The sequence below is a fragment of the Ostrinia furnacalis genome, unplaced genomic scaffold, assembly GCF_004193835.3.
Source record: "Ostrinia furnacalis isolate ACB-3 unplaced genomic scaffold, ASM419383v2 OfSCF3304, whole genome shotgun sequence".
NCBI lineage: Eukaryota > Metazoa > Arthropoda > Insecta > Lepidoptera > Crambidae > Ostrinia > Ostrinia furnacalis.
Genome location: NW_021133543.1, coordinates 200,950 through 219,282, shown reverse-complemented (window position 1 = coordinate 219,282; position 18,333 = coordinate 200,950). Strand labels below are relative to the sequence as shown.

Below are 18,333 nucleotides of genomic sequence, written 5' to 3'. Positions count from 1 at the left end.
AGAAAGTGCAAGACAAAGAAAATTAAATAAATAAATAAATAAAAAATAGAGCAAATATGTTTCGGAGGTTTATCGTCATCTCTTACTACGCAAGATTCTATACAAACGCAAGGACATCACGACCAGCTAACCAGCTCTGAGGAAAGCCTTAAGGAACTCTTGACATCCACTTTCCAAAAGGGNTGATGGTGGCTCAATAAATAACTATTGCCATTAGTTCTCAGCTCTTCTACATTCCTCACATGCTCTGCTAGCACCAATTTTTTCCCTTTTAGCTGAGTTTGGGGTTAGAAACTTATTGTGTGTTTTACACACTCAAAACCAGTTTTTATAATGACGTCCATTTCTCCATAAACAGTTTTTATCAAATCCCATTCAACTTACCACTTATTGTCTTTTAAAGTATATTTTATTTACCCTAATCAATAAAAATAAGAAAGCTGTTGTTATTTATTTTTTGACATATGCCCCTTAAAGTTTCGTTGGCAGATGGCGCTAATGTCGTGCACGTTCCCAATTTGCTCACTGTTTAGACCTACCCTGGACTACGACAAACATTTTAAAACCAAAATCAGCTCAATCGGCCCAGCCGTTCTGGAGTTTTAATCAGACTAACGAACATCAATAATTTATTTTTATTTATATACAGGGTGGAATTTTGAAATGCCACCTGGAGGGAAAGTACTCTTAATAATGTAGACAGAAAATTTTACTCAAAGAAAACTTTCCTTTATTTTTGAAAAGAAATAGAACTGCATTCAAAGATTTCCAAAAATATGCTTGCCACACCCGGGAATCGAACCAACAAAAATCTGTTAAAAATTACATCCTGTATTTTTATTGCATCGATCGTTAGGGTTAAGTATAAAGATGAAATCTCTCTAACAAACTTAATAAATTAAATGAATGGAAAACCATGAAATCTCAAATTATTTTAATTGTTTACAGAAAATTGTATGCTATGGTGGTGAATTGTTGAAAAAAATTCGGAAATCTTTGAAAGCAGTTCTCTTTCTTTTCAAAAATGAAGGAATGTTTTCTTTGAGAAAATTTTTCTATCTACAGTATTAACACTAGAGTACACGCGCGGACTACTATAGTAGACCAGGGTAACATTTTACGCTATAACTTTTTGAAAACTTGCGCCAGAGAGCTGGCATTCCAGGAAAGCCTCGTTTACTAAATTTGTAAGTAAGCCAGTAAAGCTTGGGTCGCTAGAGTCTGCGCACTTTTCTAAAATTGGCCGTCAAAACTACGGGTCTACTTAAAAGCCCGAAATCACTCGACAAAAAAAATATGAAAGACTTGTAACAAATGGATTTACACCGTGTACCAGGCAGTAGAAAGTCATGAATACTATGACAGATAAAAAACTAATCATATTTTTTCAGTCAAATTGTTTTTGTTAACATTGGTCTCAGAGTGCAATTTTTGTCCAAAAAATTTACAACTTTTAAATCTGTTTATAATGTTTGATCCCAAATAGTAATATAAAGAAACTTTGATTATAAAATAACTATAATAAACACTTTTATCATTTACATAGTAATTCTATTCATAATTTGCTTATAAACTAAGTTACAGTGATTTTAAATTGGCTTACCAGAGTAGGCCGCGCGTGTATTCGTGTAAAAAAAGGGGCGCGTGTACTGCAGTGTTAAGAGTACTTTCCCTCCAGGTGGCATTACAAAATTCCACCCTGTATAAATCTTAAACGTTATGTAGCTGACTGTACATAGAGTATGAAAATCTGAGGTGACTATGTACAGTCAGCTACATAACGTTTAAGATTTTATGACTGGATACATTACAAACGCACGCAGTGGTCGCACGATCGTGCGAGATGACGAAAAACTCACCTCTACAGTTCCACGCCAATATTCTGTAAAAACGTAATTATGTGGTTATTGTATAGACGACAGCATACCAAGCATAAGTAAAATTTCATTTAAAAAAATAAAACCGACTCCAAAAAACCTACACTAAAAAGTAGAAAAATAATTACTAATTACCTACTTATTTATTAGGATGAATTATTAATATTTATGTAGGTATACCATGATTAATACTTCTGGAGTCGGTGCCAAGATTATAAAACATGTAAAGTTTGCCTGCACCGACTCCAAAAGTATCAATCATGGTATACCACCCTTGAGGTATTACCTATACGCTGAAAAAATATTTGTTCAAATCGGTTCATAATTGGCGGAGTTATCCGTAACAAACATAGAAAAAAAAAACATACGGGTCGAATTGAGAACCTCCTCCTTTTTTTGAAGTCGGTTGAAAACACTATACATCTTATGTAATTGTACTTGTTATTAAACAATAAAATGTATATGTCAGAGTCAAACCCCACAAAATCGGTCAAAAACACTTCTGACTGATATTCCCGTTAAAAGTGGTTTAGACCAAAGGCGTTAGTCAAAAATCTGCAAAAATCAGTCAACAGTGAATTCATCTTATTTACAATTTTAAAAATCAGTCGAAATTCATACAAAATTATGATTAGTGAAAAATACTAGTTTGTATTGTGTAATGTTGTTATTTTTAAAGTATTTTTATTAAAGAAGTTCGTTAGTCAAAACCATTTTTGACTGTTGTTGCAGTCAAATGTGATTTTAACAGATTGTGATTTTAACAGACTGTAACATAGACTGATGTGCTGTTGTTGACTGTAATAATAAAATACTTAACTTAATTTCTGAGCTTATTTTAGTTAGTCACTGTACCTATTCATATCTTATAAACGATTGGTATTTTTTGGTGCTAAAACGATTTAAATTGATGTAAAAAAAGCTTTTTCTTTAATGTATAAAAAAGTTATTGGAAAATTATTAATGTAACATGCAAATCACGGACTGAATAGGTTTTTATATGAAGCATTTATTGTGATAATTAAGCCTATAATTGTAAGGCGAGTGCAAAATTTTCTTTTTTAAGAAATAATCTAACTAAAACGAATATTACTCGTATAACATTTACAAATACCAAATTAGTGTCTTTCGAGCTGAAAATGAAAATACTTGTATAAACTACTTAATCTTAATATCAGAATAGGATTTTAAAATCCTATTTTTGTTATACAGGGTGGAATTTTGTAATGCCACCTGGAGGGAAAGTACCCTTAATACTGTAGGGAGAAAATTTTACTCAAAGAAAACATTCCTTTTTTTTAAAAAAGAAAGAGAATTACATTTAAAGATTTTCGAAACATTTTCGAAAATTTACCACCATACCAGACAATTTTCTGTAAATAATTACAATAATTTAAGATTTCATGGTTTTCCTTTCATTTGATTTATCAAGTTTGTTTGAGAGATTTCATCCTTATACTTAACCCTAACGATCGATGCTATAAAAATATAGTGTGTAATTTTTTACATACTTTAGTGGGTTCGATTCCCGGGTGTAGCAAGCAAATTTTTGGAAATCTTTGAATGCAGTTCTATTTCTTTTAAAAAATAAAGGAGTATTTTCTTTGATTAAAATTTGCTATGTATCAAGAGTACTTTCCCTTCAGGTGGTAGGTATTACAAAATTCCACCCTGTAGTATAATCTAAAGACAACAAAATAGTCCAGTCAACATCGACATCGATCATCGCAAAAGCGCATGTACGAGTATAAATATTTTTTTAATGTTGTTGGCACCTTGAGAGAAGTTTACATCCCTGTATTTCTCCCATGGTGCTGGGAAATTTTGGCATCATTTTCACTTTTTGCTCCAATTCTCATAATTAAATTTTGAACAAAGTTATTTTAGGAGTTAGGACCCCAATAAATCTATTAAAATTGTAACATTCTTTTTCTATTTATTTGGCACAAAAACGGTCATTACAAATTTCAATAATAAGTCCAGCTCTACTAATCTTATGGGTGGTCCCCAACTATAAACCACTGAAGAAGATTGATTTTAATGGAAAAATGCAAAGTTAGCAAAAAGCGAAAAAAGTGGGAAAAATTCCCAGTTTTTCGCGCATCTTAGTAGAATCACATGGTTTTTAGGGTTGCAAACTTGGGTGCAAACTTCTCTTAAGGAATCTAACAACATAAAATATAAAATAATCGTACGTTTGCGATGGTTGCCGTTGTGTCGATATTGACTGGACCAAAATAAACAAACAGATCATAGCTTTTTGTGCTTTTGCGTGCCATCGAATTATACGTAAGAAGTTTTACATTTATTAAGTAGTAGGTTTTTATTTAAGTAACAGTAGGTATAATTTCTATATGAAAAAAATAGCTAGTAACATTTTTGTAAAATTGTAAGGGTGTGGTTATAAATAATTATTAAATTATATGAAACATATTTCTGTTTTTATTACAATGATATTATCAATTAAGTCCTGTGCTTTCTTACAGTTACACACTACAATCTTTAGTTACGACAGGCCTCCGTCACTCGCCTATGCCGACCGAGATAATTACCTACAGCGCACAGTCTTTTATTATGCCTTAGAAGCGGACATCCCTGTTTTATTAATTCAATCGTTAGATATTACTATTATGTATACAATTGATGAAGGAACTAGTAGTTGTATTTGTTTAGTTTCGAAGAAATATTCGATTTTGTGATTTTATAAAAAAAACTGTTTTAGAAGCATATTTTCTAAAAAAATTACATTAAGTCAGAATTTTGTAAATAAATTTACCTATCACTATAACGTCTACCTTTATGTAAAAATAAATGGTTATTGCTGCAGTAATTTAGGAATTATTTAATAATTTATGATTTTCAGAAAACATTTTTTTCTCTGTTGTCCTAGAAAAATGGCAGCTAGACTTACTTTATATTGATGCATGATATAATTATCTATAATACCTGAAAATATTACTTGCCTATCCCGTGGAAGTTCGATTATTTCACCGTGTCTATTTTCCGACACTACACCTTTTAAAACTGTTTGTCCAATTTCGAATTATCGCAACACTGAAGTTTATTAATAGGTACTTTAGAGATGGTACGATTATACAAACACCACTAGATTAAAGTTTACCAATCGTAAATACAATAATTGCTTCTTAAAATTAAGTTTTTATTTATTTTACTTTGCTTATACAGCCCTGACGCTTGAGCTGTGAGGTAAATCAATTCTGAACACAAAAAAATTGCGCTCTTGTGAGCGTAGTAGTGAGGTGCGATTTCGAATACACCATGTGCGTTGGATATTTTGCATTATTATTATTACCGTTAAAATGTCGGCATCTGATCCTACACAAAGGAGTGCAATTTCTGTTGCTACTATTATGTATTCTGTGGTTACGATTACACTGGGACACTACCATCAAGTAGGTTTGTTGTATGATTAAATTTATATAATAACCATACAAATATAAATGATCAGAATAGTGCTAGACATCCAAACTAAACCCCGAGGACCCGAAGACCCCGAATCACATGGATGTCCGTAGTAAATAAGGACCATAAAGAGGCCCAGGTCAACAGTGAGATGACCCAGGACCGACCCGTGGAGACGCATGCATGATACGGAGGGCCAACCCCAAATATGGGCCAAGCAAAGAAGAAGAATAACCATACAAATATTAAGTTATAATTACTTACAGAGACACTCCAATCAATTTTCGAGTAATGATCGTTCGTTCGTTCGTTTCAGCCGAAAGATGTCCACTGCTGGACAAAGGCCTCCCCCAAGGATTTCCACAAAGACCGGTCCTGCGCCGCTCGCATCCAGGCACCACCCGCGACCCACACCAGATCGTCGGTCCACGCTACGTCTTCCGGCTCCTGGTCGCCACTCAAGAACTTTCCTGCCCCAGCGGCCATCCGCTCTTCGAGCTATGTGCCCCGCCCATTGCCACTTGTAATGATATGATATGAGGAATGATCACCATGATTAAAACACTGTACCCAAATGTAGTGGCATTTAGGTAGAAGTCAATAAGAAAAACTAATTTGTTCGACATTAATGTAAAGTGAATCGATTCTGAAAAGGCAATAGGCAAAAAATGGAACTATGAGTAGTCACCCAGTATTGATAGTAGCGCTCTTCTGTAAATATCATTTCATATCATTTGTGTTGTCCAACGTGGTGAAAATCGGAACAAATAACTCAGTATTGACAGTAGCGCTCTCCTGACAATGTCATATCTGGGATTCGGGGACACCTTCAGTGTTGTCCAACTATTGCCGGTTTTCTTTAATAAATCGTACTCCAAATCCGTCCAACTGATTTCAATCAGTTTTCATTTTATTTTCGATGCATTTACACTTTGATCATCATCAACATCATCATCTCAGCCATAGAACGTCTACTGCTGAACATAGGCCTCCCTCAATGCTGTTGGTAGCGGCCTGCGTCCACACACTTTGATATTATTTAAAAATTCATGAAAATGTAAAAACATTTTAAAAACCGTAGATATTTTGACCAAAATATATTGAAATTTGACAGTTGACGGACGCATTTGGATTAGGATTAAATCTAGAAATCCAGCATATCTACAAAATTAATGCATCGGATGGATAGATGATACGCCACCTGGCGGAGCAAATTTACAGTGTGAATGAACTTCATTGGTAGCTCCATAGAAGAAGAACAAAAAGAATTGATGACACAAAAAACACGCAAGCAATGGCGATTGTGACGTACAATTGGTCTATTATTCATTATCACTGGTTTCTTTAAAATTAAAGAGATTATCTATTCCAATCAAACTTTTGTGACATGGTTTTCGAAGGCTATTTAAATGTTTTTTAGAAATAGCTCATATTTAGAAATTGTCCTTGTGCGAATATACCCCAGTATCTACTACATAAAATTGAGACGTTACTAAAATAATTAATTAAGGAGCTCTCCACTATATTATCATGTCCTAACAAGTCTGCAATCCAATGTGTGTACCATTAGTTCGTAAGAACAAATAAATATAAGAAAATTTGTGGCTAAGCTGGAGATAATAAAAAAAAAACCCACTATATGTAACCTTTAGGATTTAAATTTAGCGATAAATCATTGATAGGGTTCGATCCACAGTTAGATCAATCTAAAACAAAGAAAATTGCTTAAAAAGTTAAAAAGGGGTGTGTCTTACGCTAGCACGCACCGCTCTACGTCACGATTTTGTTACCATTTATGGAGCTAGAGGCAGATGGTGATTGCATCATGCAAAATACAGGGTGTGAAGGATGAAAGACAAAGACAATATTTCATTTAATTTGTGTTAATTATTTATTTCCTTAACTCAAGTGGCAGTGGGCGGGGTACATCAGCTTGGAGAACTGATGGCCGCTGGGGCAGAAAAGTTCTTGTCAGATCTCCCAAGATGTCTGGGCAGATCTCCCACAAGGACCTAGTGACTAGGTGGACCGTCGATCTTATGAAGGATCTGGATCTGAACGAACGAATGAACGAATGAATGAACAAACACCCTGTATAGAATGATAACACAGAGTATAAAGAGCCGGAGCTGATAAGAGCCTCGCCATTTTAAATCGCAACTCTGTTTCACCAGTAGTACGGCGCGCGTACATAACAAAAGATTAGTGTGTTTCTTTAAATGGAGAGAAAATTTGGAAGAAGAGAAGAAAATGTCGGCAAGAAGAACAGGGGTGACCCCTGACGTGGAAAGCAGTGAGTTTTAATTTATTTTTAATTTATTTGAGAGCTTTTGTTAGGGCTTCGAATTGTCGACTGTCATTTCTAGGAACGACACTTTTTACCATTTTAGTTAGGTATCACATCAATAGCTAAACGATCTAAAACTTATAATTTATGTAACTTTATATTTTTCACAACAATTCAATTGGAATGCCCAACTGTGTGTTTCCAATTGATTGGTTTATGTTATTTTACTGCACCTAATTTAAATTATATTGTTACCGTACGTTTCCCAAATATAAATAAAATAAAATAAAAGCTAGAACGACAGTCCTAAGCCCCCATGATATGTTAGTACAGGCAGACATTCATAAATTACTTACATAGTGCAAATAATTGTAGGTTAGGTTATTTGTCTTTGTTGAGAGCATAAGTGAAAATTTTCAATATTCCATTATGTTTTGCACCGTGAAAATGAATGAAACATACATTTTTACATGTCTAGAATTATTATAATAATGGTGTATTTATTATTAGTTTAGTAGGTACGTTCCAATTTGTTTCAATTAGTCAACATTTTGAGGTTATGGTGCATTAAAGTGACAATAACAGTTGATTTAGATTTATTTAATGGGTTATCAACATGAGTATCTAATATGACTAAATGAAATTAAATAATGAATAAAATTATCAGTATACGAATCAATTTATTATTACTATCCATCCATCCAGTAGTACACTGGACCGCACAGAAAAAGGGTGGGTTAGGAAATCTTAAACATTGTCAAAGTTACCTGATCTAGGTTTGTGAAATAAGGACTAATTACTCCAAGCCCTTTATTTTCAATAAAATTCTTATTGTTTTATTTTTAATACATTTCAAATAAATGCAGTGCATAGTTATTTTTAGTATTCTTTGTTTGATACAGTTAGTTACTTTTGAAAATATAGAAGATTTTCTAACCCTTTATCTTTACGGTCCAGTGTAATATATAATATATGTAGATATGACATAATAATAATCATATTGCGATAAATAACTTATTCAGAGTTTTATATGTATTAATAATTGCACTGTTAGTTTATTGTGTACGGTCCACTATCGTAAACGTTGATGAAGTGTTAACTAAAAGTAAAACTAAATCTCTTCTTGTACCTATTTAAATGTTTTGTGTCAATAACTATTCTATCTACTATGCCGAGAGGTCCCGGGTTCGATTCCCGGCCGGGCAGATATTGAAATTTTAATTTCTGTGATGGGTCTGGGTGTTACTATGTATAATAAGTATGTATTTACAAAAAAAAAGTATTTAAGTATGTTTATATCCGTTGTCTGGTACCCATAGTACAAGCTTTGCTTAGTTTGGGACTAGAAGCGTAGTGTAAAATGTCCAAGGATATTTATTTATTTATTTATTTATTTATCTATCTATCTCTTGTTAGCGTTAAGTTTAGGATTACTCTGTGAATATTGTGAACATTTTTAATCATCAACGAAGAAGCTTTTATTTTACTGCATTTTCTTTATTCATTCTAAACTACTCAGCTAGCATATTTATGGATGAGTTTTACACAAGCATAGAAGTTTTCAAAAAACAGAATCAATAAAATAAAAAGCTATTGGCCTGATGGAATTTATGATTTACTAGCGGCCGCCCGCGACTTCGTACGCGTGGATCCCGTTTTACCCCTTTAGGGGTGGAGTTTCGTAAAATCCTTTCTTAGCAGATACCTACGTCATAACATCTACCTGCATGCCAATTTCAGCCCGATCCGTCCAGTGGTTTGGGCTGTGCGTTGATAGATCACCATGTCAGTCAGTCAGTCAGTCAGTCAGTCACCTTTGAGTTATGTATTTAGATTATGAGTAGTAGTTTACTAGTAGTTAATATGAATCAATCCAAAATAATTTACGGGTATGAACCTACAACTACATAATAATAATTTTATTTATGATTTTAATTTATGATTTAATTTTAGTGATACCTACTACCTGATATAAGGTACACATTTGTTACTTATGTTATAGTACAAATTGGTGAATAAATATTATTATTTTTGATTTGATTTGAATACAGTTTGATCATTTGAGCAGTATGAATAATCTATTTTTTGTAATTTACGACTCCAAACACTAATATACTGCAAAATAAAAAAATACCAATCATCAATTCATTCTTCATAATTTTAAAGTAAAATTCTATCGCTGAGCGATCACGAATTTTTTATTTTTGAAATGCTCAAATCAGAAAGAAAAATTGGCCAAGTGCGTGTCGTGCCACGCGTAGTATAGGGTTCCGTAGTTGTCCGTCGTTACCACAATAACTATATTTCAGAAGCAAGCAATTACTTCATCTAAAGTCACTTTTCATATTTAGCCGTTATAGTTTTCCTTGAAAGTTCATGAAAAGCAGTATTATTACGAATTTTTCCAGATTTTTCAAGCCACAGTTAAGTTTTTAGAGCATATAAAGACCTATCTAACGATACCCCACATGATGGAGTAGAAGATGAAAAAAAAATCATCCCCACTTTACATGTAGGGGAGCTACCCAAAATTTTTTTTTTCAAAATTTTATTTTACCGTTTTGTTGGCGTGATTACCTAATATAAAATAATAATCATAATTTCCGAAAAAACTGATAAAACTCTTCTGTCTTTAGGTCCTGTCAATTGGGCTAACGTCTATCAAGAAGCAAGCAATCTGCTACCGCCGAGAGATGAACCGGCGCCTCCAGGACGGCCGGTGAGACCGCAACCTCACCGCCCTCCAGGCCATGCCATGCACATGACGGGTCACGAGGGGTTTTGCTTTATAAAGCGCTCCCGGGAGAAAAAACCAGCAGAGACAGGTCTGTACACTCTTCCATTGGTAATTATCGCAAGTCTTCCAGTGACTTGGCCCACTCTTAGCTTGGTCCACGGGCCAAGTCACTGGACTGAATTTTTAAATATTTTTTCTTCCAGCAACTGGGCCCACTTCAAGAATCTAGAGTAGATTTTGTTGATTTGGTGTTTAATTTATTGATAAAAACATTGAAGGTGGGGCCCAGTCACTGAAAGAAATTAGGTAGGTAATTATCGCGGGTTTAACGTAGACCGACTCAAAACCCTATGGCAGGTCATTGTTCGTTCTCTCACTGTCATCCTCCTGCAGTGGAGACTGAAGGACGAAGCACATTTATCAACCTGGAAAGGGATCGTACGTAACCGTATCAACTCGAGGCGGTCAGTATTCTTTGTGTGAAACTCCATACTGCAACGCACACTTGGATAAGTGCGGATGCACTGCAACGTAAACGCTTTTGCTTCGAGGTTGACCGCGCGCAAAAGGCGATACGGTGTTGATCCCTTTCCAAATTGGTCCCTTATATGATCTGATGATGATGATGACACTTTCTTTCAGGTTTCACGCGAGAGTCCAGCCAAAACAGCTTCGCCAGTTTCAGCGATGCGGCCCCAAAAAAGTTTAGATTTAAACACGTGTTCAGGAATTTGATGCTAGGTTGCTTTGGTTTCCACAAGCACTTGAGCTAAATGTTCACATAGCCAGTTGCAAGATTTGTTGAAAAGTTGAAAGTTACAACATAATATTGAAATGCTACATTGCTTAGCTGATATGCTCACCTTTGCCCAGTGAAGCTGAGAAAACCGCTCACGACTATCAGCATATTTAACCCGAAAAATAGCTGATGTACAGTCGTCAGTGCAACTAGCAAAAATTCTCAAATATAATAGACAAACATTATAATATTAACTTATAAAAAAATGTCGTCGCATTTCTTCATAAAGATGAAAAGCATTTTAAAATACAAATCACAAAGAAGAAATGGACAGCTGATAGACATTAAAGTACATTCGGTGGACTAAAAGAAAACAATCGTTTTTAATGGACTCAGAAATTCAATACAATAGTTAGGTACATGCAGTTTTTACAACATTTTTTTGCATTTTTATGCAACTGGCTAAAATCTTCTTCTTGTCGTGTCGACAACAAACCTACAGTGTCCGCCCGAAACTCTGCTACAAGAGTGGCGTTGGTTGACTGACTATGTTTAAGTGAAATAAAATTAAAATATTATAACTATGTATATGGATTAAACTATAATTTATTGGAGTTTTTGTCGGCCACTTTACCAGTCGCGCTGAAACCGCGTGGTGAAGCCATCCCACTGTTGGGATGAGTGAGATCTGCCGAAATATAATATCTTTGCTTTATTTAATGTCAATTACATAGTTTTATTTAACCAAAAAAACAATAAAAATGTTAACGATAAATCACAAAAAAATTATACAAATATTAATGTAGCTAATGTAAATGCTTATAACATTGTTACTTAATCATGTTTTAAAGGTAATAAAATTATCATATCACTAATATAACATTGACTTTTATTTTATATCTTTAAATCACGGTTTTAAACTTATACCAAATAATTGCCAACAATTTCAACACAAATTATTTTACGACCTAATGTTATATGTATAATTTCTCCGACCTTCATTTTCAGACCCCCACTATTCTCAGAAGAATGTACTGCGCGAATACTTTGACATCGAAAATATTATCGACCTTATGCCATCCGCCAAAAGTCTACATTTGCACCACAGCCCTATAACCTGGGACGCTCAGACATTTGCTTTGTTTCCTAAAAATCCAAACAACAGACAACGCATTTCTTTAAATATTTCCTCTCTTACTCTGTCTTAATTGAATTTAGGCACCTCTCTCTTGCACACAATCTTCTAGTTATCATCGAAAAAGGACGTCACTGACCTCATTACATTGACATTAACTTAGTTTGACAAAGTACTATCGGTATCTCGAAGCGGGAAGTGTGACCTTAATGACATAGCGGTAAGGTTGAAGATAACAACGCCGCGGTTACAGGTACCGCTACATAGTGGCAAGCAACTGTCAATGGTTTGCCAAATGGCGGATAGTGGCCAGTGCTTCAGTTACCAGCCGCTTGCGCACGCGCTTCTAAACTTGAAAATAAATAAATAACTTTTTAATCGCGTTCTAGTGGCCAGTGCGTGTTAGTGATTTGAAAATTAAGTTTTTACACAGAAGTGAATTTGGATTGGTACTCTTTGGATCATAACTGTAAGTTTTATTTTTAATTTTATTCGCTGCAGGAGAGATTTCAATCCTGTGTCCAGAGACTAAAATTTGACCTGGTAACTGAATTTATACGAAAATGTACTCAATAACACTAAACTATAATCCTTTGTTACTACGTCAGTCAGTCCAGCTGTTAATGACTCTACCTTTGTTTTGAAGTAAGAAACAATTTTCACTTTAATTTGATTAAAAAGCTATTAATTTACAACGAATATGAGTTCAGTATTACAAACAGGGGATTTTTGCATGTGTATTTATAAATTGATTAGAGATAATTTACAATGATAAAGAAAGATATTGATAACATATTATCTTCGTAAAAAAGATAAAACAACGATATTTTTTATTAGATAAATATCATAGGAAATCTATGACATTTAATTCAAAATCTAAACACATGTGACATAAGGATTTACTTCATGTAGAGTCACTTTTGTAGGTACTAGATTATTTATTTAATTTAATTTAAATGTTGAATAAAATTGTTAAATGGTCAGTTATAAGTCGTTTCTATAATACCCTTATATTGATAAGATAAATAATCGTAATTGTATTGTATTATGTGAAATGATATAATATTCAATATCTATCCTTTTCACTCGCTCTTGGACATTGGTGTGAGTGACAGAAACAGGTAGAGACCGATAAAGTAGATAAATAAATCGGACACCTTTCTTATGTCGCGTTCTAAGTTTATACTTAAGAATGAACTTCATTTTGTTAACCGCCATTTATAAAATTAAATAGATAACTGACTATCGTTCAGAGAAGAGAAGCTGTAGATCCTGGCTACACAGGAGTTGCAGTGGTGGGAACGAGAAGTGGGAATAGGACCATGATATGGGATGTCTCCCGCCTCGTGGGCAGGCCTCCTACTAGGTGGACCGACGATCTGGTAAAAGTCGCGGGAAGAGCCTGGATGCGGGCAGCGCAGGACCGTGCATTGTGGAAAACCTTGGAGGAGGCCTTTGTCCAGCAGTGGAGCAGGCCCTTTCCAGGGCGGTTAAACACGTCCCAAATATACCACCACTTCGGAACAAATATAATAATACCATCAATAATGTACCATCCTAGACTGCATCCCACAGGTGAGATTGCGGTCAAATACCTGCCTTGTTATGCATAAAAAAATGGGCTGGTGCTCAGAAGAAATTCAAGAGATTTTATGAGCACTATGAGTGTTTGATATGGACCGACGACTTATTGCCCCCTCTGAAGCACGAAATCAGTGTATTGAACCCTTTAAATACTTAGAATAAATCTTAGATAAATATTAAAGTGCAAGTAAGGGCCTTCAAGCTAGTTAGTTTTTCCCATTGAAAAAGTCAAACACTATTGAAAACGTATGAAAGAATGACATTGGATGACATGACTTTTGCCTCAATGTAGACGAAGCGCATGTATTATTCTAATCTTGCATCATATAGTTTTGGTAGATCCTGAAATACGTCAAACTTTACTATTACAACATTCAAGTAAGATTTGGCATAAAAAGAAAAGTAAAAAAAGTTCAATCGAATTAAGAACCCCTTTTGTTGAAGTCGATTAATAGAAACAAATGCTATGTAATTAAATGAACAATCAAGATAAAAACGTTTCGCAATTGTTTTTTTAACAGCAATTTGTGTTTCGAATCATCTGATCCTAACCAAAAAGATAAACATAAGACGATCTTCTTTTGTTTCAATACAGTACAGCAAATAAAAGGCAATAATATTGTTTTAAACTTTCATGGTCACTAACATAATTACTATTACTGGCGGGATTCTGTTACATGGTACATGCATGGTAGCAATCCCGTCAGTAATAATAATTAAATAAAAGGCAGTTGAAAAATAAAATGTACATTTTTACAGACATGCCATAGCCTGTACAGCGTCAAATACTTCATGTCACCCTAAGGCTGGGTTGCACCATCTTACTTTAACATTAACTAACGTTAAAAGTCTGTCAAACTCCATACAAAAACACGATGAGTTTCACGAGTTTTTTATGAGTTTTACCGGTTATAGTGACAGTTATAATAAGATGGTGCAACTCAGCCTACAAGTTGACAACACAATCCATAACAAAGACGTGTTGCGAACTTTTGGCTAGTACTTCGGGTGTCACGAACTATTGGATGATGACTGTACAACATTCGAATCAAGAATTTTAGCTGGAATTCCAATGACGTGCAACACTTTCTCTTGTTGACTCACTATTTTACCGTTCGTTTCTTTGGGTTTCGTTCCGTTCGATTCCAGGTCATAGATTACATAACTCTGTGCAAAGTTTAATGCAAATTCCTATTTGGTTGATGGTAAGACAACCTGCTTCAGAGGTCTTGGGTTCGATTCCCAGTGCAGGCAAAATTTTCTGCTCGGTTCGGTTAGTGGTAAGGCCTGTTCTAAGGCCATCACCATCTTATTGAAACTTTGACAAACGTCAAAAATCTGTCAAACTCCATACAAAAAACACCGGTTATCGTTATAGTTACGGTCAAAGTTAGGTGGTGCAACTCAGCCTAAGTCTGTGAGGTTAGCTACCACCAATAACAAAAATGTTAAGATTTTTGTGTTCCTGGAGTTGAAGGTAAAATAGCCAGTTCCTCATGGTTGTTTGTGGTGGGTCCATTCAGCAAAGTCATGATTTCTAGAGGTGAATGCGAGTGAGACTCAAGATCGACTCGATTTGGGTTAGCTGACAACAGAAGTAATAACCCAGTATTGATAGTAGCGCCAGTAGGCCCCTCCTGTAGAATGTCATATGGGACAATTCAGTATTGTCCGACATGGCAAAAATCGTAACTAATAAGTAATAACCGAGTATTGATAGTGGAACCCTCCTGTAAAATGTCACATGGGACAGGTCAGTGTTGTCAAAGGTGCCAGAATGTAGCTTGTTCATACAAATGATAGCACATATTTTTTTATGCATAACAAGGCAGGTATTTGACCACAATCGCACCTGATGTTAAGTGGGATGCAGTCTAGGATGGTACATTATTCTGCCTTGTAAGTGTCTTTTCACTCTCGCCTTGAAAAGGCCCGGATTATAGTCTTCGGGAAAGGCAGCATCAAGCTATTGGAAACTATTTAGTAACAACAATGCTACTGTACTATAAACAAGTCGAGTAGATAGTAATATTTATTTACTATCGAACCGACTCAAGCTTTGCTAGGCCGCAGCGTGCCGCGTTATCTCACTGATAACGTTATCAATGTTATGCCACCGCCAAGATTCGACAGTTTGTTGGCAAACTCATTCGGAGGTATAAATAAGTAATTGACTGTCAAGAAGACTCGTTAGTAGTTTGTTTTCTGCTGTTTACTTTATTTTTTAGTTCAATTAGATATATCTATAAAAGCAAAACGTCACTGATTGACTGACTCACTCATAACGAAATCTCAGAAACTACAAGTGCTAGGAGGCTCTTTTGCATGGGGTTTCTTTTAGAACGTAAGTGCTCACTAAGACGGGATTTTGCAAAATTTTACCCCTAAGGGAGTAAAACGGGATCCACGTCCGCTAGTTGTTTATTTTTTGTCGTCTGTGGTACTAGAAAAGTTGATTTTTGACTGAAAGCTTACTATTTCCTTTTGAATTATTGTGTAATGACAGCAATAAAAAGTAAAATATCAGAAAGTTAACTGTAGTTCTAGTGCTTAACTTAGTCCGTGCCTCAGGTGTGCCACACGGGAGGGGTGAGATTGACATAATTATGACGTGACAGAACATACAAATCTGAAGCACCCTATGGAAAAGCAAAATATGGGGCACACTGAAAACCAGCGCCGTGTCCTTCGTCACCGTGGGCCACGGCATATGCTGAGTGGGGTCCCGTTGCAGTGGGCATCTTGTTGGTCAATGGGTACTGCTCAGTTTACTCTTGTTTTTATTTTTTCTTCTTCCATTATTATGTGCCACTGTCATGTCTATGTAATTGCCTGTATTTGTGTGATGTCCATTGTAATAAATGTATCTTTCTTTCTTTCTTTCTTTCTGAAGCGTATTCTGAAGTCTCACTGACGTTTCATCATCATCATTATTTCAGCCACAGGACGTCCACTGCTGAACATAGGCCTCCCCCAGTGACTTCCACATCGCACGATTGGTAGCGGCTTGCATCCAGCGCCTTCCTGTTACCTTTATCAGGTCGCGGTCCATCTTGTGGGTGGACGTCGCACACTGCGTTTTCCGTTACGTGGCCTCCACTCCAGAAACTTGCTGCCCCATCGGCCGTCAGTTCTGCGTACTATATGCCCTGCACATTGCAAATTCAGCTTGCTAAGCCTGACTGACGTCTCAAAACACCCTCCATGCCGCTCTCACACCTCAGGCACGGACTGAGTCAAGCACTTAATCTATAAGTGTACCTAATTTTGTACATTACAGACAGCGATGTATCGTGTGACGTCATGTGTAATCGTTATCATGCTCTTTGCACGAACTACAGCGTTATTAACCGACTTCGATAAAATAGAGGAAGTTCTTAATGCGTTTTTTTCTTCTTGGTATCTCGTGGAACCCTAAGCAGTCACATGAGACCGCGGTAACTATGGATTTCTATTGTCTCGAAGCATACCAGCGCCTGAAGGGTTAAAAGGTAGTTTTTGAAATGACATTGAAATTATCAATTAAAAAAGAATCTATAAGATCGGTATAAATATACTTAGCTAGTAAAGGAAAGAAAAATAACTGCGAGCAAGTTAACCATTTGTATGGCAGTGGAATATAGTTCCCACCATATTTTGAAATTAATTAAGATCCAAAAACAATGAAAAATTTAAGTTTGTTTTGTCCGTTACAGGCTTAAGTTGTGCTTAAGTGTCTTAATACTCTATTTTTAGTACGTATAAGTTTTAAATAATTAAATGCCGAATAGATAAAAAAAATTCAAGAAAAAATTAAAAAACAACTTACCTCAAACTGTCTAGACTTTTATTATACTAGATGACCTTGTATTTATCAAAACATAATGTATCCTGCGAACTGGTCAAACGATTAAAATGTTATTAAAATGCCAGGATGCAGTTATTTGACTTTATTTGGGACGATCAAAGCTTAAGGAAAATCGCTTTAAACTTCATATCAAAAACGTTGTAAAACCTGCATTTAATATTCAAATCAGGAGACCTTTTTGTAACCTGTTGACTTCCAACTCGCATATTTGTATCAATACTGAGATACTTTGCTATTAAAAATTTAAAAAACGAGCCTCTGACAAATTCAACAGGCTTCATGACTCTACGTGCCCTATGTATTAAAAAAGCTGTCAAAATCGATGCTTCAAATTTTTACGAATTTGACAACTCTGTTGACATAAAACAATCACATCAATCAATGTCATATTCTGAGGCTAAATTGCACCTTATTTTAACCTTGACTATAATCGTAACCGGTGCTTTTTGTGTGGAATTTGACAGACTTTTGTCGTTTGTTAAAGTTAAAGTAAGATGGTTTGAGTTTTGCTGTGAACTGCTCAATTCAACCTAGATGTGTCATCTATGTACAGCCAGCGTCAAAATAATAGTTCGAGACACCCAAAGTGGCCAAAAAGTTTAACCAACAACCTTATTACAATGAGGGCTATCGTTTTAGCGCTCACCAGTTAGCGCCACTGTAGAGTAAGGTTCTGTCACTTGCTAGTAGCGAAGACAGTGGCA

At 35.3% G+C, this 18,333-nt stretch overlaps 2 protein-coding genes across 2 annotated transcripts in view; both read left to right on the top strand.

Annotated features, from left to right (window-relative positions):
- The first annotated feature begins 7,446 nt into the window (after positions 1 to 7,446).
- On the top strand, positions 7,447 to 11,518 carry LOC114357639 (uncharacterized). Its single transcript, XM_028311355.1, has 3 exons — positions 7,447 to 7,593; positions 10,224 to 10,412; positions 10,967 to 11,518. Exons 1-3 carry the CDS (start codon positions 7,551 to 7,553, stop codon positions 11,095 to 11,097), a joined length of 363 nt encoding a protein of 120 aa, XP_028167156.1. The 5' UTR covers positions 7,447 to 7,550; the 3' UTR covers positions 11,098 to 11,518.
- Positions 11,519 to 12,494: 976 nt separating this feature from the next.
- Positions 12,495 to 18,333, top strand: part of LOC114357641 (uncharacterized) — a 46,857-nt gene continuing 41,018 nt past the window's right edge. The window contains exon 1 of the mRNA XM_028311358.1: positions 12,495 to 12,667. The gene's annotated coding sequence lies outside the window, so the exon portion shown is untranslated. The remainder of the gene's footprint in view (positions 12,668 to 18,333) is intronic.

Coding starts and splice junctions, on each gene's coding strand:
- LOC114357639 (XM_028311355.1), top strand. CDS start 7,551: ATGTCGGCAAGAAGAACAGGGGTGACCCCTGACGTGGAAAGCA. Junction 7,594..10,223: donor GACCCCTGACGTGGAAAGCA/GTGAGTTTTAAT, acceptor TTCTGTCTTTAG/GTCCTGTCAATTGGGCTAAC. Junction 10,413..10,966: donor GAAAAAACCAGCAGAGACAG/GTCTGTACACTC, acceptor ACTTTCTTTCAG/GTTTCACGCGAGAGTCCAGC.